This window comes from Vitis riparia, chromosome 16 (genome assembly GCF_004353265.1).
Source record: "Vitis riparia cultivar Riparia Gloire de Montpellier isolate 1030 chromosome 16, EGFV_Vit.rip_1.0, whole genome shotgun sequence".
NCBI lineage: Eukaryota > Viridiplantae > Streptophyta > Magnoliopsida > Vitales > Vitaceae > Vitis > Vitis riparia.
Genome location: NC_048446.1, coordinates 13,485,750 through 13,510,730, shown reverse-complemented (window position 1 = coordinate 13,510,730; position 24,981 = coordinate 13,485,750). Strand labels below are relative to the sequence as shown.

The 24,981-nt window shown below is 33.5% G+C and overlaps 1 protein-coding gene across 1 annotated transcript; it reads left to right on the top strand.

Annotated features, from left to right (window-relative positions):
- Positions 1-3,236: 3,236 nt before the first annotated feature.
- LOC117934159 lies at positions 3,237-6,862 on the top strand. The gene is made up of 3 exons (XM_034855796.1): positions 3,237-3,716; positions 4,211-4,258; positions 6,505-6,862. Exons 1-3 carry the CDS (start codon positions 3,237-3,239, stop codon positions 6,604-6,606), a joined length of 630 nt encoding a protein of 209 aa, XP_034711687.1. The 3' UTR covers positions 6,607-6,862.
- Positions 6,863-24,981: the final 18,119 nt, after the last annotated feature.

Sequence of the window (24,981 nt, the reverse complement as noted above, 5' to 3'; positions counted from 1 at the left end):
TGGACAAAATTCGTTATCCAGTCCATCAATAGCACCATTCCATGATTGGACACTATCACATTGCCTTTCACCCACCCTTTGCTCGAGTTAGGTAGGCTTATGACCATTTATAAAGAGGGTGTGTGAGCGGAGGATGAATCTCTCCCGAGTGCTCATCTTGATAGTATAGATAAGCAGGATCTTAAGCAGGGATAAGCCCGGCTGATAAAGTAGGTTAGCATGCTACATCTCATAAGGATCTTGATGATGTTTGGGTCCATGTCCGCAGGTGGAATTTTTGAATAGTGTATAAATTGCTTCACTAGGGACAGGATAGGCAGTCGAAGACCCTCAACGAACTGCTCTTTATGAAGTGAATGGTGTTGAAAGGAAGACCCTTAGTTGGTTGAGTATTATCATCCCGAGTAAGTTAGATGTTGATTGAATCAGGGATCTGGAAACATGCCCAGAACTCTCCTTTGGATAGTTCACCCACAGGTCAGCCCCTAAAGTGCTTAGGGTGGGAAACCCTCATCCCATGCCATTGGGTCCTTCCACTCGTTGAGGTTAATCTCCGTTTATCCATGTGATTAGAAGTTTAAGAGAAGAATGAGGTTGAATAAGCAAAATCTACGCAAGAAAATGCAAGTTGACCAAGGGGGACAGTAAACTCCAAGGAAACTAAGACATAAAAGACACTGACGAAGAGGAACAAACCCTAACCCCTCAAGCAAAGTACCCTAAAACTAAGTGGCTGCAAGGGTTTTGAGAATCAAACTTATGGAGAGGTTTAAAAAGAGAAGCAAAACAGAAGTTCTCATCTGAACATGCAAGCATATGCTCCAAGAATCCTAAAGTCTAAAAATGAAAACTAAACCAGTCAAGAGGAAAGGGGGTGCAAGAACTAACCTTGTCAGTGTCGACGAGAAAATAGTGGTGATGACTCCGATAGAGATAGAGAACTTATAGCAACAGGGAAACACATAGAAATAACAGAGTAAGCAATTGCAGCCAGAAATGTAAAATTAGGGAAGAATAAAGGTATAAATGGTGGCAATGGGAACATCAATCGAGGCATCTCTTGCTTTACATCGTCTGATTTCAATCATGTGAAACGCAAAGTTTTTCCAAATAAAGTCTTGCCCAGGCACAAGTCCAAATGGACTAAGCTAAGAAAAAGGGCGTTGTGGGCACTAGAGTAGTTGGTTACTCGGATAGTCCCACTCGAGTGAGCCATTTGAGCAATGCATCACCCAACCAAAATTTATTATCCAAATGACATACACTCAGACAACTAGGCACCATAAATGGAATGGTTAAGATAGGTAACCGTTACGTGTCATAAATAATCGACTCTTACCAATATTCAGTACTCTGCCAAAAACATTAATTCCCTAACTTAGCCATTAGAGGGATTTGCCCGGACAAAGATTCGATCACACCTTTTTTGCAGGTTTTTTAGAGTGGAGGAAAAACTACTTAGGAAGGAAATTGTTGGCCAAGGTCCAACAATTAATTAATAATAATTAGAAACAAAACTAAAAAAGAAAAATAAATTAATTATCTTAAGAAACGCTTAAAATCTTAATACAATTAATGATATATAAATGATGTCTAAGAAGTATGCCATGAAAAAACTATTTAATTTCACTATCTTTCAACCTTTTAAAATAGAGCTAGATATAACAAAGAGTAAAAGAAAAAAAAAGTAAATATTAATTATTATTTTTTTTAAATTACTTTTAACCAATATTTAGATTGAATTTTATTATGGAAATAGATAAGTAGATAAAGTCTTTTCATGAAAGATGTTAAATTGTTAGAAAGCTAGACGTCAAACCATTTGAGAGTAGAAAAAAATGGAAAAGGGCCTCTTCACATCCTCTCTACTAAACTATATTATATATGGTCACATATAATGTTATCTATTCATGTTAACTCTGTTGCTTAAGAAATTAAGAAATTAACACGGGCATGAAAGTCGTGACAAATTTTCACCTCTCAAAGTTTGTTCAGCTTTGTTGAAAGTGAGGAAGCTTTATTGAAGAAATATCTATAAAAAATAAAAAAAAAATTTCACATAACCAAATAAAAAAATAATAATAAGAATTTAAATTTAATGATTAAAAAGAATTAAGAGATTTATTTTTCTTCATTTCTGTTTTTTTCCATTTTTTTTAATGATTAAAAAGCATCCATGTCCTCTTGAAATTAAAAATCTAACATGACATTTTTAATAACTTAAATACAGGTTTCACATAAAAATAATCATCTTTTTCAATTGAGGGCTATTTAATTAAAAGTATTATTAGAAATTCAATTTTAAAAATTCAACTTTTTATTAATTTTTGACCTTATTTTAATAAAAACATCTTTATTATTTTTTTATAAAAATAATAATTTAAAAAATATATATTATAAATATATGAAATAGCAAAAGGTATTTATTAAAAAAATGAATTATTTTAAAAGAAAATTGAGAATGAATAAATTTACATATATAGTTGTATTTCATCTGTTTTAACCCTTTATTTATAAAAATCCAACATTTTGTACAAAAATTTATCTTATGACTTTAAAAATCACTTTAAGTGATTTTCATGCATCAATTTTTTTTTTTTTTTTAAGTTTTTAAAATCATTATTATTATTATTATTATTATTATTATTATTATTATTTTAATGTGAGTATAGAAAATATATTCAAATAGACAATTAACATTTATAATTTTTTAGAAGGGGCATATTTTCTTTCTTTCTTTTTTTACTTTTTATTTTTGAAAAATAATTAATAAATATTGTTATGTAAATTAAAATTTGAGGGGGGGCTTATGCTCCCCTGGCCTAGACTGGCTCACGGCCAGTGGATAGGATACAAACAAAGTGGAAGTATAACATGTTTGGAGAAAGATATCAAACTCTAGTTGACCTGTGGAAAAAAATATAAAAAATTAAAAAATAAATAAAATAAAAAACAGAACTCTAAAAAGTAATAACAAAAGAGAAGATTTGAAGATTGACACTGTCAATTCCTTCTTCAGCATAACCACAGAAATATCTTAATGAATTAATGCAACTTGTCAAGAGTATCTTAATGAAAGACAATGTGAAATCATGTGCAAACAATAATCCAGGAATCAGACGACTAGAAGGTCTTTTTTTTTTCTAACAGAAAGAAATAAGAAGTCTTTTTATAATGAGAATTCTTGTATAAGACAGAAACTTCACAAGTCATAACTCATAAGCCACAAAAGTAAGATGGAAGAGATTCGAGAGGCTGCGTTAGCCTATTACGAAGCTGGAACTCAAGAGCAGAGGCAGTTGGCACGGGCATTTTTCCAAACCTTGGATGTGGATGGAGACGGGACAGTGAGCGTCCAGGAGTTCGTCGACTTCCTCAGGGGCAGGGGCTACCGGCTGTTGGATAATCCCAGCTTTTTCCAGGCACTTGACCGTGACGGCAATGGGTGTCTGGATTTCTACGAAGTTCTCACCTTATACTATATAATTAAAAGCGGTAGACCTTTCTGTGATGGGTGTGGGGTTTTCCTCAAGGGTTTGTTTTTCACTTGCCTTGACTGCTATGAAAGCAGCCATACCACATTCAATCTTTGCTCCGCGTGTTACCGCGGCAAAAAGTTCAGTCACCAGCACGCAGCCATTTTAGATAACTACACTTTGTTGACGCACAAGAGGACGACGACCATGGCAGGACTCGGACAACCAAATATGAGTCAGGTAAAATTATATCCATCCCATCCACTTACCCACCTCCATATTTCATTCCCCATCTGTTGAATATTCACGGACAGCCTCCTAGAAAGAGAAAGCTATGCACCAAATTTTTTTTATAATATATCAATGTTAGCCAGATTCTTCATTAAATTCCATTCGAGATGTAAGTCAGTGATTAGTTGTCGTAATTAATATTTCTTTAAAAATGTAGAGAGCTTCAAAATTCAACTCATAGTTGTTACATCACATGAGCCAATTAGTAAATTACTCCAAAGTCACCTCAGTCAACTTTTGAGTTAAATAACAACATTTTTAAAAGAATATAATTAAAATATTGCTGCATTTTTATTGAGTGGCTTTTGTGAATTTGGTTTGTGATAACACTAGTAATGACAATTTAAAACACTTGAATTTTAATACTAAGGTTGTTGTCAATTTTAACTCAAAGTGTGGGCTGTTTATAAGTTTTATTAATACAAATGATTTGTTTAATACAGATAACTTCTCCAGGGAGTTCCAGCTTGAAGCGAGGGAAGTCTAGTCATGTAAGTTTTTTTTTTTTTTTTTCCTTCATTTATTTTCTTAAAAGCCTAATTTTTTCTATTACTATTATTATTTTTTGAGATTTTAGGTTTGTTAATTGATTTTTAAGAAAAACCTTATTATTGTTAGAGGCTTTTTCCCCCTTAATCCACATGAATCTTAAGCCCCATTTAAGATTACTATTAATTTTTGGCTTTCTTATCTCAAGAAAAGGGGATTTTCACTCACTAACTTTAAAAAATAGAGAAAAAAAAACTTCAATTTTTATAAATAAAAATATTTTAAAATAGATGCACTTTTTCATAAATTAGATAATTATTTCATAAAATATCTTTTTACTTGATAATATTAAATAAAATTATTTAAAAAAAATTAATTTATCATTTTAATGTGATAAAAGTATCTTACAAATGAATATCTTATAAATTTTTTATTATATAATATGATATGCAGATGATTTTGAAAAAATTTCAAGATCCTCAAGTGATAAATAAAATCTTTCTAATTCTCTAATTAATAATGATTTTATATTCTGTATTATATAAATCCACAAATCTTCTTATATTTTTTTTAATAAAAATGAATAAAAATTTTGTTTGTTGACATCAACAATAAAATAAGAAAATTTAAAATTTAAAATACAATTAAAATTAAAATACTTAAAAATTAAATACAATTAAAACCAAAAAACATTATAAAAAAAAATTAAAATGAAATAGTAACTTCTATTGTATTTCTTACTTTTTCTCGAAACTATATTTTCTACTAGTGTGATTTAGCAAAGTGAAAGTTAATATTTTATTTTTATATTTTTAGTTTTAATTGTATTTTTAATTTTTAATTTTTAATTTATTTTATTAATCTCAAATCAATTCTCACAATTTAAAAAAAAAAAAACTATTAATTGACATTATTAACCTGATAAATAAAAGGTCATTTTAGGAAATAATTACCGACTTGTGAAAAAGTGCATATATTTTAAAATATTTTTAAATATGTAAAAATAAAATTGAGGTACTTTTTTCTATAATATTTTTTCAAATTTGTAAGTCAAAACTTACTTTCCCTTTTTTATCTTTTCATATGTCAATCAAATTATATATCTTTATGGATTTAATCCACATTCAATCAAAGAAAGGTGCCATTTCTTCTAAAAGTTTAACTTGAACTAAACATTAATCTTCCATGTCACGTATTGGTGAACCAAATAATATTCTCGTCTATATATCCACCAACCAAGCCTGCCTTGTTACTTTTGCTTGTTACTATGAAAAAAGCAATTGGTTTAATCATATCATAATAAGATTTCATTCATTCATATATATTTTATTAGGTATTATGTGATAGATTAATGAGAACATGCAACCTTAAATAATTGAAAACAAATGACTATGCTAAGTGCATTTTCAAAGCCATATTTTTATAGTTGTTAACATCTTTATTTTTTTATTGTAGGTTAGTAAGCAAATTAGATTTATTATTTGATAAAACTACATAAATCTAATGTAATTTCATGTTTTATTTGTTTTAAATCTATATTATTATATTTAATTATAATTTATATAGAAAAACACATATTTTTAATGAAGCTCCTAGAAATAAAATGTTGAATATACCATTGGGGTACCGCATTCCTCTTTGGCCCTTGGGTGAAGCTCGCATTGTTATCAAACCCCACTTTGAGTAACAATAGACCGTTGTAAAAACGCTTATAAAATACTAACCTTACTAATAATTGAAAAAATTATTTTCCTTTTTAAGATAAGTTCATAAGAATGTCTACTTTTTACATAGAAGTTATTAACTTTTTCTATTTTTGAAGAAAAATATTTCCAAACCTCACCTTAGTTACAAGTTGACTTTTATGTCAAAATAAATGAAATTATTTAAATCTTCGACATCTATATTTTGGTCATAATTACAAATATCCACAATAAAATGTAAATTTTAAAACTTATTGCACTTTTGAAACCATATTTTAGTACATGCTCAAGACCCTTTTGCCACAACTTGTTTTTCTTTCAACTTGATTTATTGTTTAAGTTGTAGTGTCTTAAACAACAAAAGTCATGCTTTTGTGTTATGCTATATATGTAATAGAAAAGTGATTTTAGGAAATCACTTAACACTAAAATCTTGTTTTTGATGGTGCTTCAAATATTGGATTGATGAGCAAATAAAAACGAAGCCATAGATTTGAATTTGCCAAACATGGATTAATACATCCTTAATATTTGTTGAGTTGTAGGAGAAAGTGAAGGAAGCGTTTGAGGCGTTTGACACTGCAGTTACCATTGGAACCTATGCTACCTATGTTGCCAATGCTGCCAATGTTTGCAGCATTATGTAGGCATTTTATGGTTGAAACTGTTATGTTTTGTTATGCTAGACATTAGGTTGCTTTAGTGGGTTGTTGGTGGGCTATTGCCAATCTGTCAATAAATCCCTATTGTTAAGGGTTAGTTGTTCATTTGAATTAGTCTTACCACGTTATTAGGAGCTCTGAAACGTGGGCTGTTATTTTTCTTGTTTTTCAAGTGTTACTCTGTAAGGCTATAAGATAGCCAGGTTTACTTTTCAATGAATAACAGAGATTTCTCCCAAAATTTCCTTATTTGTTTCATAAGTTTTTCTGATTCCTAACATTTGGTATCAGAGCGCCGTCACGAGGCCTGGTTAAAATTAGAAGCAGCAGTCTTCTACATGTGTAGTGATTGAAGTACGATGACAGAAAATTCTTTTGTGCAACCAGCTGTTCCGAAATTTGATGGGCATTATGATCATTAGGCAATGCTCATGGAAAACTTCTTGCGTTCTAAGGAGTACTGGGGCTTAGTGGAGAATGGGATTCCTGCAGCAGCAGAAGGTCTCACAGATGCTCAAAGGAAGAACATTGAAGATCAGAAGTTGAAAGATTTGAAAGCAAAAAACTATATATTTCAAGCAATAGATCGTTCGGTCCTGCAGACAATCCTCAACAAGGATACAACAAAGAACATATGGGATTCTTTGAAACAGAAGTATCAAGGTACAACATGAGTAAAGCGTGCTCACTTGCAAGCTCTCCGGAAGGAGTTTGAAATTCTTCACATGAAGGCAGGGGAATCTGTGAATGAGTATTTTGCACGGACTCTTACCATAGCCAACAAGATGAAAACAAATGGTGATGACAAGGGAGATGTTGCTGTAGTTGAAAATATTTTGAGATCCATGACTCCAAAGTTTGGTTATGTTGTGTGTTCCATTAAGGAGTCTAAGGATATAGACACCTTAACCATTGATGAGTTGCAAAGCAGCCTGCTTGTGCACGAACAACGCATGAGTTCTCATGAGGAAGAAGAACACGCTTTGAAAATTACACATGGAGAACAATCTGGAGGAAGGGGACGAGGCAGACAAAGCTTCGACAAAGCCACAATGGAGTGCTATTACTGTCATAAGCTTGGGCATTTTCAATGGGAATGTCTAAGCAAGGAGAAGGAAGCCAACTATGCTCAGACTCAAGAAGAGATGTTACTGATGTCTTATGTTGATATGAATAAGGCAAATGGAGAAAATATGTGGTTCCTTGACTCAGGATGCAGCAATCATATGTGTGGAAAGAAGGAATACTTCTCGGATTTTGATGGAAGTTTCAGAGATTTTGTAAAGCTGGGCAACAACTCAAGTATGGTTGTGATGGGAAAGGGTAATATACAGCTACAAGTTAATGGAAGAGTACAGATTATCACAGGAGTGTTTTATGTGCCAAAGCTAAAGAACAATTTACTAAGTATTGGGCAATTGCAAGAAAAATGGCTGAACATTCTATTTCAAGGTAAAAAGTGTAAAGTGTTTCATCCTGAGAAAGGCTTAATAATGGAGACGAAGATGGCTTTGAATCGAATGTTCATACTGCAAGCTATATCTCAGCCTATAGCATCTGCTTGTTTCAACACAATCACGGAAGATATGGTGCAACTTTAGCATTGTAGATTTGGACACTTGAGCTTTAAGGGCTTAAAGACTCTTCAGCAGAAGAAGATGGTGAATGGTTTACCACAACTTAAGTCTCTCTCAAGGCTGTGTAAGGCTTGTTTGGTAGGGAAGCAACAAAGGTTCTCATTTCCAAGGAAAAGCACCTGGAGAGCTTCACAAATTCTTCAATTAGTGCATGCTGATATTTGTGGACCAATCAAGCCCATCTCAAATGGCAAGAAGAGGTATTTGATTACTTTCATTGATGACTTTAGTAGAAAAACATGGGTTTATTTTTTAATGGAGAAATCAGAAGCCTTTGCTATTTTTATGAGATTTAAGATACATGTTGAGAAAGAGATAAACTCGTTTGTTAGAATGTTATGTACTGATCGAGGAGGAGAGTTTACATCACAAGAGTTCATCAATTTTTGTGATGTAAATGGCATACGAAGACAATTGACAGCTGCCTACACACCACAACAGAATGGTGTTGCAAAACGGAAGAATAGAACTATTATGAATATGGTTCGTAGTATGATTTCTGAAAAGAAACTTCCAAAAACTTTCTGGCTTGAAGAAGTAAATTGGACAATGCATGTCTTGAATCGAAGTCCAACAGTGGCAATAAAAAACAAGACTCCAGAAGAAGCTTGGGGCGGAGTTAAGCCTTCAGTTGAGCATTTTAGAGTTTTTGGATGTATCTCCCATGTTCATGTGCCTGACAGTAAAAGAACTAAGATGGATGATAAGAGCTTGAGTTGTGTTTTGTTGGGAGTTAGTGAAGAGTCCAAGGCTTACAGGCTTTATGATCCAATTTCACAAATAATCATAACAGGTAGGGATGTTGTATTCGAAGAAGACAAGAATTGGGATTGGGGTAAGAAATATGAAGAATCCATTGTGAGTGAATTGGAATGGGGTGATCTTGAAGAGGAATCAACTATGTTTGATGACAATGAAGAGAGAAATGAAGTTGATCCTAATGAAGAGGGCAGCGAATTTGAATCTGATCCTGAAGCTAATGTAGAAGCAGCTGAAGGTAATTTCCTCTGATTCCTTGATCGAAGAAAGCTCTCTTAGCTCAAATGAAGGGAGGAATAGGAGACCACCAATCTGGATGAGAGACTATGAAACAGGGGAAGGCCTTTCCGAAGAAGATAATGAAGCTCATTTGGCTCATTTGGCCATGTTTGCAACTATTGATCCTATTCACTTTGAAGATGCTGTGAAGAGTGAGAAATGGAGGAAAGCTATGGATTTAGAAATGGAAGCAATAAAAAACAATGGTACGTGGGAATTGACGGAGTTACCTAAGAAAGCAAAGAAGGTTGGAGTGAAATGGATTTATAAGACTAAGTTTAATGAAAATGGAGAAGTGGACAAATACAAGGCTAGGCTTGTAGCAAAGGGGTATACTCAGCAGCATGGGGTAGACTATACTGAAGTATTTGCACCTGTGGCACGCATGGAGACAATTCAATTGGTGGTAGCACTTGCAGCTCAAAAAGGATGGACTATCTACCAGTTAGATGTGAAGTCTGCATTTTTTACATGGTGAGTTGAATGAAGTGGTTTTTGTGGAGCAGCCTTGTGGTTATGTGCAAAAGGGAAATGAACAGAAGGTTTACAGGTTAAAGAAGGCACTTTATGGGCTTAAACAAGCACCACATGCTTGGTACAACCGTATAAAGGCCTATTTCATGAAAGAAGGCCTTGAGAAGTGTGACTATGAGCATACTCTATTCATCAAGACAAACAAAGAAGGCAAAGTATTAATTGTAAGTCTTTATGTTGATGATCTCATTTTTACTGGAAATGATGAATTGATGTTTACAGAGTTTAAAAATTCCATGAAGCATGAGTTTGACATGACATATCTTGGTAAGATGAGGTATTTCCTTGGTCTTGAAGTCTTGCAAAGATCTGATGGTGTTTTTATCAGTCAAAAGAAGTATGCTTTGGAGGTGCTGAAACGGTTTGGAATGGATAAAAGTAATTTTGTTCATAATCCCATTGTTCCTGGCTTTAAGCTCATGAAGGATGAAGGTGGAGTTAAGGTGGACAAGACTTACTATAAATAGATTGTGGGTAGTCTCATGTATCTAACAGCTACTCGACCTGACATGATGTTTGTGGTGAGTCTTATTAGTAGATATATGGAGAATCCTTCTGAGCTTCATTTACAGGCAACAAAAAGGGTGCTAAGATATTTGAAAAGAACAACTGAGTTTGGAATTTTCTATAAGAAGGGAGGAGATGATGAACTTGCTGCATACACTGATAGTGATTATGCTGGAGATTTGGAGGACAGAAAGAGTACTTCAGGCTATGTGTTTTTATTGAGTTCATGAGTAGTATCATGGTCATCAAGAAAACAACCAGTAGTGAGTCTATCTACCACAGAGGTAGAGTTTATTGCTGCTGCTTCGTGTGCATGCCAAGCAATATGGTTGAAAAGGGTGTTAGGAAAGCTGAGTCAAAATCAAGGCAAGTCAACCACTATTCGTTGTGATAATAGTTCTGCAATCAAACTCTCAAAGAACCCAGTAATGAATGGTCGTAGTAAGCACATAGATGTGCGTTTCCATTTTCTTCGAGAGCTCACAAAGGCTGGTACAGTGGAGCTGGTGCATTGTGGTACACAAGAACAGTTGGCTGATGTGATGACTAAACCACTCAAACTGGATGTTTTCTTGAACCTGCGAAGGCTATTAGGAGTTTGTTCTGAGATGGATATAAACTGAATGCTTGTAGCATTCAGTTTAAAGGAGGAATTGTTATGTTTTGTTATGCTAGATGTTAGGTTGCTTTAGTGGCCTGTTGGTGGGTTGTTGCCAATCTGTCAATAAATCCCTATTGTTAAGGGTTAGTTGTTCATTTGAATTAGTCTTACCACGTTATTAGGAGCTCTGAAACGTGGACTGTTATTTTTCTTGTTTTTCAAGTGTTGCTCTGTAAGGCTATAAGATAGCCAGGTTTACTTTTCAATGAATAACAGAGATTTCTCCCAAAATTTCCTTATTTGTTTCATAAGTTTTTCTGATTCCTAACAGAAACATCTGGTTATAATTAAGGATCTGGTGACTTTCACCCACTCTATGTACTTTATTTTTTCTGCTGGAAACTGTACTATTTGATTATGAAATGTCATGCGTAGTTTGCATTTTTACTGAAACTATGGCTTGAAGTAAAAAAGGCAAATAGCCTGGTTTATACCAATTTTTTGTAGTGGCTTCAATACTACATATTCCTTCAACATTCAATCTGCAATAAGCTTGATAGAAATAATTGTGGTTTTTGGAGAACTAAAGGGTTGCTAGTAGTCTGAGCCCACAACTTTAGAGGATATATTTTGACTTACCATAATACAACTCAAAATAGAGAAAATTGGAGTGGAGTAACAATTCATCAAATCTAGAATTGATTTGATCAATTCTCTGTTATGAAACTTTTGACTTCTATAATTTTGAATAGGTGCATGGCTGAGATGTCAAAATCAAGTTTGAGGCCTTTTGTATCTTCTAAAAGTTTTGATTTTCCTCTGACTATTTCTTTTCTACATTTAAAAAAAAAAAGGTCAATTTTGTCCGTAAAATAATATGACATTTTTCTTTTCTATTATTTATATCATGATAATTTCTTTTCAATAAGAGATCCATTCGAAGAACAATGGACTAGTTGAAGTAATGAGTCAGGTGGATCAAGGGATCTTTGTTGAATCTATAGACTTACCAGGGCTTCGATTAACTAACGCATCTCTATGTTCTCATGTACTCCGTGCATCAACGCTCTCTTTACCCTATTTTCATATCCATTAATATATGTACCTATAATTTAAAAATACCCAAAAACATTCTTCCTTTTTCTTCCTAAACGCATCTTCTTCTTCATTTTTCTTCCAATATACCTCTTCCCAATTACAAACCCAAACTACAAACTCATCTTGTTTGGAACTTATTTGATGTCAAAAGACTATTATAGGTATATTCATAGCTAATTTGAATATTTTTATATATTTTATTTGAATTCATATAACATATAATAGAGATATCTTTTAAGGTTTATTCATATATAATTTTTGACAAAAAACTTCCTATAAAAATAGTTGAAAAATAATTAGAAATAATTTAGAAGCCATTCAGAAAAAAAAAAAAAAAAAAAAAAAACCCCCCTTGAAAATGTGCAATGTAAATGAAGAAACAAAAAAAAAAAGAAAAAAAAAATAGTTAACTTGTTATGACTAGACTTGGAAGGTTAGACATCCTAGTAATGTCTTGGTTGTACAATGCAGGACACTTATAAGAATATTGAGGAGGTAACAACTAAAAAAGGTTCGGACGTGGAACTTGTAAGACCGCAGGACCGCTTCTTCCATTCCCAAGAAATCGAATGAAAAAATAAATAAATATATATATAATTCATACCTTTGTAATATCATTGTATATGATTATTTGTTTATCTATTTGTTGAGAAACACAATTTTCTAAGAGCAAAATTGTGCTAAATGGTACTTAGAGATTTCAATAAAAAACAATTTTGTATTAAAAGATTTAATTAAAAGAGTAAATGCAAAAGAGTTTTAGTATATGTAAATATAATTTCCCCGTGCTTAATTTCACAACCCACCATCTTTAATGTTTATTTTTTTCTTTTGTAAACTCATTTCTTTTTTATGCATTTTAATAAATTTATTTCTCATGAAAAGATGCTTCGATAAAAATCATGTTTTATTCTTTTTTCCTTATATTAATATAGTTTTGAGTCTTGAATTATTTTAATTCATGTACTTATCATGGATTTTTTTCTTAAAAATTAACTTTATTATATTTTAAGTTTCATTGTTTAAAAATTTATATACATACCTTTTTCTTTAAAATAATTATCTTTAATCTTTTTTTTAAATCTCATAAACGGAAATCAGGTTCACAAATAAGAAAAAAAGAATTATTTCTAATTTGGTAACTTACGTTTTGTTTAATTATTATTATTTTTTATTTTTTTCCTTTTTATTATTCTTTTTTATTTTTTTCCTTTTTATTATTCTTTTTTTTAAGATGTGTAAAATGTTGAGCATTTGACTTAATAAAAATTTTAGGTTTTATTTTTTTATTTCTTAAATGTGTTCTTGATGAAAAACATTCATTTTTATGTATTTTTCTTTTATATTAATATTGTTTTGAGTTTACCTTGTTTTTTTTAAAAAAATATATATGTTTTTTCAATATTACCTTTTTCTTTTTCGTAATTTTTATTTTATTGTAAATAAAGGAAAATCCAAATTTTAAAAAAAAAATCATAATAACTAATAAATTTTTCCTTGATTCACATATAGCACAAAGCTGAACCACTCCTCCAATTTCATTAACTGATTTATCCTTGGATTCCAATTCTTGCGGCTTTCTAGCTAGTGAGTTGATTCTAGCTTCGACTTAAGGTCCTGGTTAAAACTATATATTGTTAGGGTGAATTCAGAATATTCCAACAAATACCAGAATTTTTCTACCATTTCTTTGTATAAAATTAAATAGGTAATAGCAACTAGCAACAATAAATAAATAAACTCATGCAATGGAAAAATAAATCAGACACCATAATTTTTACGTGAAAAACCCCCTAATGCGAAGGGAAAAACCATGGGACCTAGTCCAATTCAAACTTCCACTATCAACAATAATGGGTTACACCTGTCTTGTTTAGAATAATCTTTAAAGGCTACCAAATACATCAAGAGCACATATAGCCTTGGATTATACAATCTCTCTTTGCAAAAGAAACAAAGAAAATTGGAGAAAGTATACCCAAAAAACGTCGTTATTGTTCAAGGGCAGTAACACCAGTTCCCGAGCTCAAAATTTGATCTCCACCATTCAAATTGTAGCTACTCAAGTTTCAAATCTCTCATCCAAATTTCAACTCAATCAGAGCACATATGAAGTGAGATCAACTTGTTGATGAAATCTAGGTAGATGTGTTTTTTCCTCTCTTTCTTCTCTTCTCTCTGTTTTCTTTTTCTTTTTCCGATTTGTTTCTTTTTTGTTTTTTTTTTTTTTAATGTAATTGACTTGGGCCCCAAGCATAGGGCCCACTCCCTCACATACGAGAGAGCCCAACAAATCTTCTCCTCCTGACTATGTGAGGGGCTCTACCAAGCTCGCTTGTTTTCTACAGAATTGTAGTTTCTCTATAGGTATTGGTTTTGTCATCATATCTGATCCATTCTCATTAGTATGGATTTTCTCAAGACAAAACAATTTCATCTCTAATGCATCACAAATCCAATGATATCTCACATCAATATGCTTGGATTTAGAGTGAAAAATTGGATTCTTACTGAGATGAATAACACTCTGACTATCACAATAGAGTAAATACCTTTCTTTCTATAAGCCCCATTCTTGTAAGAACTTCTTCATCCACAATAACTCCTTGCTAGCTTCAGTGATAGCAATATACTCGGCCTCTATGGTCAATAAAGCAACACATTTTTGTAACCTTGATTGCCATGACACTGCTCCCCCTAAAAAAGTGATCAAATAACCAGAAGTAAACTTTCTGGAATCAACATCCCCAACCATATCTGCATCTGTGCATCCTACAAGCATAGGTTTGTTAGTCACAAAACATAAACATGTCTTAGAAGTATCCATCAAATAGCTGAGAATCCATTCCACTACAGCCCAGTGTTCTTTGCCAGGATTAGAAAGGAACTTGTTGACAACTCCAACAATAGGAGGAATTTCAAGCCTCGTGCACACCTAGGCATACATCAAGCTACCCACGATTGATGCATAGGGCACCTTTTGCATTTCTTCTTTTTCTTTCTCACTTGAAGGACTTTGTTTGGAACTTAACTTTAGATGACTTCCAAGTGGAGAACTCACTGGGTTTGCCTTGCCCATGTTGAACTTGTCTAAAACCTTCTCCATATAGCTTTCTTGAGATAGCCACAATTTTCCATTCGTCCTATCTCGAGAAATCTTTACACCAAGAATCTTACTTACAAGCCCCAAGTCCTTCATTTGAAAGTAAGCCAATCATGAGTCAATCACCTAAGTCAATAAGATCAGGGACTGCTGGTGAAGGGGTGTCTGCATGCATGGCTTGAGTTGAGGTATGAATAAAAAACATATCGGACTGAGGATGTTCAAATGTCCTAGAATCAACAATGTCCTATATGGCATGTCGTAGAGTAGTGCAACGATCAGTATGATGCCATGCCGACTGATGGTATGTACAATATAAATCAAGTCGAAACTATGAAGGCACAGGATCTGGAAGATCCCTAGGAGCCAAAGGGGCCAAAAATCCCATGGCCTAGAACATCTCAAAAACTCTTCTCAGGGGTATGTCTAAGTTTGAAAAGGGTCTCTAACATCGTCGATGAGGGTAAAGCAGCTCCTGAGGAACTATAATAATAGGAGGAACTCGAAGCTGGGATGGAGATCATGTCAATGTAGCTAATGTAATGGATGAGGAATGTTGCTGGAGCACTAAATATAGGCGAGGTCGTGGATGTGAGGCACCCAAAGTAACAGATGTCGGTGAAGCCAAATGTGGCAATGAAAGCATTACTACTCTTAGAGCTCCTCTCGATGACGATGGATTCTTTGACAAAATAAGCTCAATCCTCCGTGTCAAATCTGCCATCATCTTATAAAGAGTAGTAAGAGTAATTGGTGCGATCTCGTCTGACATGGTGAACCTCAGGTGAAGAAGTCTAATCTCAATGTACTCTGTATCATAACCATCATGCCATTAATCTCTGCTCGGGAACCAGTCATGGTACTCAAACTGTCTAAGACTCTAAAACAAACACATGCAAAAGATAAAACAAAGCAACACATAATGCTACTCAAGATAACAACATATAAAATGCATGATATGAAACAATAATAATAATAATAATAATAATAAATATACAAACACATACTCAAGAAAATAACAATATCACTAAGTGACGAGAGTACATCATGTAAAATAACAAGACAATAAGGCCTACTCTCGAAACACGGGGTACAAACTCGAATCACTAACTGTAAAACAAAACTCAAATATAAAATAAAAGGGAACAAAAACTCTAATGACCAACATAAAATGTAGTCCCTAAATACATCAACAAGGTTTGTAATATCAAAGTGTCTTGTGAATATTAGTGTCGTGGGTGTCCAAAACATGATGGTATAAGCCTAAAAGATGAGGAATTGCATGTGTGGAATAGGCTAGAAAGGAATCAGCAATCACATCTGGACCAAGATCGATATTTATGGTTAATACAAGAAAGCTAACCGCACCACTGTCAATAAGATCCTGTATGGTATGACATAGAGAAGCACAATAATCAATACAGTGGCCTACTATCTAGTGAAATGCACAAAACTCGTGAGCACACAAACGCGAAGACAAAGTACTCGGAGACGGCTTGGGGGTCAATGGTACTAAAAAACTAGTAGCTCTGAGTCGCTCAAAAACTTTATCCAAAGATATCCCCAAATCAGAATAAGTCCTTTGATGTCGCCAATGGGGACGAGACTGCTCATGTCTTAGGATACTAGTTTGCGAACACTGAAACTGAAATAAAGGTCATATTATGGCAGTATGAGGATGCATAGAAGGATGTTGCTAAACTGACTGAGGATGACGATACTGTGAGGATGGGAAATCACTCCTAGGTATCTACAATGATCTAGCGTAGGGATGATAACCAGGTCATCGATGTTGAAAGCTCGCATAATACACGCCTCCATAGCTCTTAGATGATCCAACAACTCTCTTTCCCTTAGTATCTGGGGAATGAGTAATATCTTACCATAATCCTCTATATATGCCATCATCTACATCGAACAAGCCTGAACCAATTATCTAAAATCCTGGAAAATGACCCCTGTTAGATGTCGAGCAAACCTAGGTTACAAACTCCTCAAAAACATGCACATCTGATCTTTCTTAGTAAGTCACTTAATCATCTTCGCAGCCTTCTTCTTCTAACGGGAGATAAAAGAAGAAACAGACTCATCTGCTCTCTATCTAAAAAACTCAAGTTCTCTACGTGTAACGCCCATATCACTACTGAATGAATATTGTCTCAGAAACTCTTGTGCTAAGTCCTTCCAAGTTCTCCGACGAGATGACTCTAATGAAGTGAACCATCTTTGTGTTGTGTCGCTCAATGACAATGGGAACAAAGTGAGCAACTATGCCTCATCTAGACCAAGAGCCCTCATAACTATGTTGTAAAGTTTGAGATGAATACAAGGACATCCAACACCCGTATATCTCTCTATCTCAAGCATCTTGAAACTAACTGGCAAAGTGGCCATTGGCATCTCATCAGTGTCATCCCAAGAAATTGTCTCATCGAGATCTCTCATCCGTTTAATCCTCTGCTCGAGTCTGTCTATACGAGAGTGAGGATCCTCCATAACGATAACTGGTGTGACAATGGGTGGAATGACAATAGCCTAATCATGTGAAATAGTATGCAAAGTCTGTGCAGCTAGCATCTGAATAGGTAGAGGTGGTGGTGGCACTAAATCAGATGGTGTATCCTCGAGCACTACATGCTTACTCTACTGAGTATCCATTCTCTAACTCAAATTGGTCAACGCCTCCTAAATCGAAGCCACAGAAGTAGTAAGCTAACCAATCGAAACCGATTGTGAATCCGTCTATAGCAGCTCGGTGATACAAATCAACCTATTTCCAACTCAACCCAGGGCACTGAACCAAGACAATGACTATAAAAAGACTCCTACCAAAAAACCAAACAAAATGACTCATGCAACGAACAATGACCAATGCATGATACAACATAACCCAATACATGACAAGGTGCGATACACAGTCCTATGGTGATAATCAAAACTTGGATATACAATAGAAACTCTAGAGTCGCAAAGAGTGTCCAGTGTGAGATGAATACAAATATGACTAAAGAAATTCTATCAATAATCCAGAAAATGAATGAGGTGTGCAAAACAACACTATCACGAGATCGATACTCAATCTATAACAAAATATCCTTAATTCACTTTCAACCTGAGCTCTATAAAGAAAAATGATAAGGTGATCAAAGCGGATCTCTCAAAAAGAGTGCAAATGTGAAAACATGTCTTTCACATTCTTGTAATAAAAATATCGGGATGAAAATAAAATTAGGCAAATCGACCAAAAAAAATGAAGTACTGAGCCCCATAACAGGTGAAGAATGTAAAAAAGTGAGCATAATCAATGAGCATATCTCAAAATGTCAAGCAAAAAGTGACAACAAACCAAAAGAATGTGTCAAATCAAAAAACGAAGACTATCTAAAGCCCTAGGGAGAAAGTATGCTAGACTCAAAGAATGACAAGAAGAAACCAAAACCATACAATAAGAGGTGGTCCAATTGATACTCAAACTCGCACTGACATCTAAGCACTCTCGATTGGAAACTAAAAGATGGAGTATTGGATCTGAATTGTAACTAAAGAGGCTCTAAAGGCCCTTAGATGCACCCACGTGTAGGGAAGGAAATCATGATAAAAGGATCTAAGGTTTAACCTAGTAGAAGTGATCATACCATTCGGTGGTACGCAACCCTCTGCACGCCTCCGAAGAAATGGGACGCTTCCATGCAAGGTGATCATCACCTCCACACATGCACTACCTCGACATCCCAAAGGGTTTCCTATGGTGAAAACTCTCACAACTCTCAGTACTCAATAGTCAACAAAAGTGCACAGTGAGTGGTGTAAGTGCATCTGAAGATCCTATGAAGCTAAAGCGGAAAAAAAAAACACATTGGTCACACAAATATCCATGAAACCTAGCTCTAGGCTATATAGGTCTTCAAAGATGGGACTCCAATCAACATCAATATGTCTGCCTCCTCCAAAATGCTCCCAAACATAAATATATCCCATCGCTAGACCCTACTCCTAATCACTAACTCGGTCGAAGAGCAAACAAAGCAACAAGTCTCATATCAAATACGAGAACAAGGAAAACAAAGTCGATCGAGACTAGGGAGTTGGTGGTAAAGGGATAGATGTGTGTCCCACACAGACAAGCAATACATTCATCACATAGAAGAATATCAGTCATGCACCAAGTAGTCATGCAAATAACAAGAATATCACTCATATCTACACACAAGATAGGAAATGATATGATAAGCAAGATAAGTATATAACAAGAATAAACAATATGTTGAGATAAACAAGATAATGTATAATAAAAAGAATCAATCACACCAATATGAACAGGATATACAAAAATGAAAATATACATATCAAGGAAAGTAAGATAATCATACAACAAGAAGAGTCACTATGCAAGAGTAGGTAAGAGAATCAATCGATATAATCAACATGTGAACATCTCCAATGAACAATAATAACCAAACATTCATCACAAATAAACATATCAAAACTCTCAGCGTGTAATCAACACCCAATCATACAAAGACACGTAGAGAGGGGTATCCATTGATCGACCAATCAAACGCCATATTTTCCTCAACTCAAGTTCAAGTTTGACCCTCTTATACATCCCTAGTGAAGTCGCCATTTTGTGGACCCCGCATTTTGCTCGATGCGTTCTCACTCGATGACGAAACTCCTTTTTTTATTTATTTGGTGAAATTTTGATTTTTATAAAGAAAAAAAACTTGGAGTCACCACTTATTTTAATTTTTTTTTAAATAATAATAATAAAATAAGAAAGAAAACCCTAAGTGTGACTCCTTATTTGGAAAAAACAGGTCTATGAAAAATTGAGTATAGGTTCGGAGGACAAGTTACTCATTAGGAAGGTACGGTAAAGACCGTAGCACCCCTCTAAACCCCTAAAAATGGGTCTCTACTAAAGAAGGTGAAGCAAGCATTTCAATTAATTAGGAGATCAATGGATACCGAAATGGTCATAGACCAAAAGCAAGTCATGATGACGAATAAATAAACAAAGTGAGAGTAAGAGCATACCTTGGTAGCAGGTAATAAAGCGCTATCATGAAACAGAGTTAGTACACAATAATGAATACAAAATACACCACATGCATATCAAAAATCAGGACAAAAATCAAGCAATATTCATTAAGCATGGCGGTTGACAATAAGAAGAAAAAACTCATATGTGAGGCCCCCACCAAAACCCAATTGATTTTGTATGAATTAATCTCACAAATTCCATTATTTTGGAATTATGAAAAATTCATTCTTGCTTATTTAAAATCAAGAGAAATAGAAAATCATTTGAAAAGCGAAGAAAATTTGTAATAGTGCATGCCAAAATGAGAATGGTAGCAGAATTATTAAAATTAGGATTTTTAGCAACCTAAAACTCTAATAAATGATGAAAAGTTGTTGAATTTTTTTGAAAAATTGGAGTGGAATTAAAATTATTTGAAAGAAAACTACAGTTTTGAAAATTAAATTTGAAACTTGGAATTTTGGAAAATTATTTGAAAATGGAAATTTTGAGAATTGGAATCTTGAAAATTAAATTTGAAAGAAATTGGAATTTTGAAAATTATTTGAGAATTGGAGTTTTGAAAATTAAATTTAAGAATTGGAGTTTTGGAAATTAAATGAAAATTGGAGTTTTGAAAATTAAATTTAAGAATTGGAGTTTTGAAAATTAAATTTAAGAATTGGAATTTTGGAAATTATTTGAGTTTGGAGTTTTAAAATTTAAATTTAAGAATTTGAATTTTGGAAATTAAATGAAAATTGAAGTTCAAATAAAAATTGGAGTTTTGAAAATTAAATTTAAGAATTAGAATTTTTGAAATTATTTGAGTTTAGAGTTTTGAAAATTGATTTTGAGAATTGGAAATTTCGAAAAATTAAACTTTGGTATTAAAATATGAAGAATTAAAAAAAAAAAAAAAAAAAAAAAGATAAAACGTGGGAAGAGTTGCATGCCAAGGTGGCCAAGCATGATCGTGGGCTCGGGATGAAATGGTTAAGTGGCGAACTATTGGATGATGGCTAAACCAACTTCTTTGGAGCTGGCATGGTCAAACTATTTCTCACAGTCAAACCTGAAGTAGTTTCACTTGGTAATTGCAATCTCTACCACACATGCGTGTCAACAAGAATGGCATGATGTTGATCTAGTGAAAAGAGCAATGCATACTGCCACCTTGGGACCAACACCAGGTAGAGTGGAAAGGGCATCAACCACCTCTTGAAGGTCCATTTCACGAAGAGAAGCAAACCACTCTAAAATCTTCCTCTAAAACCATGGATGGCCAATTCAGATATGAGAACTCGTAAAAATCAAAACCCCCAACACTCCCAAATAATTTTCCAATGATGAAACAAAATCCACCATTTTAGTAATCTTCCCAATATTATTATTCGATGAACACAAAAAACTAAATCAAACATTCAAGTGGGTCCTGCCTAAGCACCCTTGCACCAAAGTACTTCACTTTTCCAGTTACACCGAGAATTGCAGAACCAGAAATGGAGCTTTCAAGGCCTAAAGTGCAAGTTTTGAACCAAACTTCTCATGAACGCAGCTCAATCCATTTTAAAGAAATCTGTTGATCAAGTTGGAGTTCTTCTCAATGGCGTCATCGATCACTTCGCAAGAAAGGTCAAAAAGGATGGTGTATTGGCTATCGTCAACAGTGTAGAGAGAAACGCTCGGGATTGAAACAACAACTTCAAAACTAAAGACAACTCCGACAAGGTAGTTGAGGAAAAGAACTGTTGCTCGGCTTAGGCTGCTCTTCTCTTTCTTCTATATTTCGCTTCTGGTACGGCCTAGGTCGTCCAGTAGTTGCAACTAAATTTTAGAAAATGGTGGATGGAGGTACAAAGCTCGGGTGAGGGAATGGCAATGATGGGAAAAGAAATGAGTTGATGGGAATGAGAGCTTTTGTTACTTCCATGCGAAGTTAAGAGAAAGAGAGAGTTTGAGAAAAAAAAATATATAGGAAGATGAAGATGGATAATATGGATTCATATGGTCTAGAAATAAGAGAAAGACAGCTAAGGGCAGAAGAAAAGAGGTTGAGGTTGGAGAAATGGTAGGTGGTTGTGCGGGCTACCCAGGCTATGACTGACAAGTTGGGAATGATGAAGGTGGATGGGTGTTGATGGCTAGGTGGGTTAGGTAATGGGTATGGTGCTAGCTTGGGAGTGAGCAGAATGGAGTTCAGAAGGGTTTCAAATGGAGATCTTCCAAGCATTTCATATAGGATCCTGAAAAAGGGTCGCAAAAAATAGATTTGAAATCAAGCATAAAAATGCATGCAAACAAACTCAAATCCCATAAGAATATGCAAAAGTTTCCAATGCTCCTATTCAGACACCAAAATAGAATCTTAATATGCACAAAAATAATAGAACCATGTGAAAAAGAAAGAACAGGCAGGTTCTCGAAAACATACCTGTGCTGCTACTCCCTTTCAGACCTCTTCTCCTCCGGAATTGAAAATCCCTACCCCACTTCCTCCATTTTCTCTCCAGATATCACCTCCCCTAAAAAGAAAAAACTCATTTCCTCTATCTCCTCCGCTCTATTTTTCTTCCAAGCTATCTTCCCTCCCTCTCCCCTCCCCTGTGCTCTTTCTTTTCATGCAAGCTTCTCATGCTCCCTGCTCCTCCTCAAATCATCATTTCCTGCTATCTCTTTTAAATCATCCCCCTCCCCAGCCACTCCTCTACTCCACTGCTTCAACCGCCGCCATGGCCTCAAGGTGGTCACATCCTTGCCACACGTCTCATGCATGCAACTTCATGGAAGTTGTCCCCCACTTCAAAACAAATATCTTCAAGTCCTCTTCGGGGTGATATAAAATACTCTTTGGTGCTATTGATAAAAGCAATAATAATAAACACTGGAGTTGGTTTGCAAAAAAAAAAAAAAAGTCTATAGACGCCCCAAACCCAATTTATGGGGTAAAACTATAATTTAAAAATAATAATTAATTTAATTTAATAAGGGTAAAAAGGTTTTTTCATATTTAAAATCCTTACATATAAATTAAATATTTCTTGTCTTTTCTATTCAAAAAACTTTTTTACATGGAGATCAGAGAGCGTAGGAAAACATAGAACTAAAGATTTAGAGGTTTAAGGTTTAAAAATCATATTTTCCAAGTAAGATTTTTACCCTTAGATTATTATTTTAAATTTGTTAATTAGTTTTGAACCAATTAAAAATCCTTTTGAAGATTTCAATCTAGAGTAGGGTTAGTTTATTTAATTTTTAAATCTCAATATTGGAAAAAATTATGAGTATAAGTTGATTTATTGATTAAAATAGGGAAAATTTAAATAATCAACTAAGTGAGATCTAAACAGTGAAATTAACAATAAATAGAATAAAAGAAATCATAAATCTTGGATAAAAACTATAAAAATAAAAAATAAAAAAATAAAAAAAGTTTTGTTATATTTGGAAGTGTGTCGAAAAAAAAATGAAAGGGGGAGGGGGGGGGGGGGTTTGGTTTTGTGATGGTGTGTACATTGACAATTGAAAAAAAAAAAACACCAGAAAAATTATGCGTGTAGGCAGGAAGAATTAGGTATGTTGAAAAAAAAAGCCAAGAAATAGCTTGTTGACCTTGATAGGAAAGCAAACAACATTAATAATAAACAAAAGCCAATTTGTGTACTACTTGCATAGAAAAATAATAATAATAATAATAATAATTTAAAAAAAAAAAATTGTGCACTGTTTTCCGAGGAAAGTAGTATTAATAATAATGAAAAAGTAAGAGAATGTGAAAATGAGGGTAATGAATGAAAATAATAATAATTCTTAATAAAATGATAAAATATGTAGATAAATATTCTTACTGTTTTTAATTTAAATAAATTAGAAAAGAGAAATAAACTATTAGGAATAGATTTTGGAATGAACAACTTTTATAAAAATTTGGAAACTCATTAATTAAATTATCATTATTTGGGAAGTTGATTATAATATTACGGTTAATAATGTTAACATAGTAAATTAATTAGGATCACTAATAGTAAGTAAAATATTTTTAGTATTGTCAAATTTATACATTTAGATCAATAATCCATAGTAATAGTTGTGTATTATATTATGTTAGGTGAGGGGTAAATTCTTCAAGATTTTGAGTGTTTCTTCGAGGTAATGGAAATTAATACAAATTTCGTAAAATGATATATTTCTTTTTATATGTTATTTTGAATTATGAAAAAATTTATATTTATTTCTATGCATAGATCAAATATATATATATATATAAATGGTGGAAACATGATGTTTTGTTTTGTAAGTTTGAATTAATTAAATAAAATATTTGATTCTAGTTTATACGGCTCTAGTGAACAAGTTATAATTGTTGACATTTTCAGCCCTAGTTATTAAAGTTGAAGCCTTATTTGTAAATAAATAAATAAAAAGGAGTAAGAAATTAATTAGATAAGTTTTCTTTTTCCTGTTATTGGTGAGCTGGAATTAGATTAAAGGTGCAATCCATCTCCAGCCCCAATATATACATGCTTGTTCTTCTCTTTTTTCTGGTTAATGAAAACAGAGTATTCTTCAACAAATTTTGCAATTTCTTCATTTTTGTAAAATGGTATCAAAGCATTCTCCTATGCTACAACTATTCTCTATTTGTTTTTTTCTTTTTCTTTTTCTAAATCTTCCTGATGGCTCGTGGAGGACAAAACAATAATTGTGTTGTTATGAGTTCCACCTCTTCTCCAATCACAAGTCCATTTTTTTCTCCATAATGGAGACCATCCAAGGCTTATTTTGGTTTCCCATCCTCTTCATGGCCCCAATTACAACA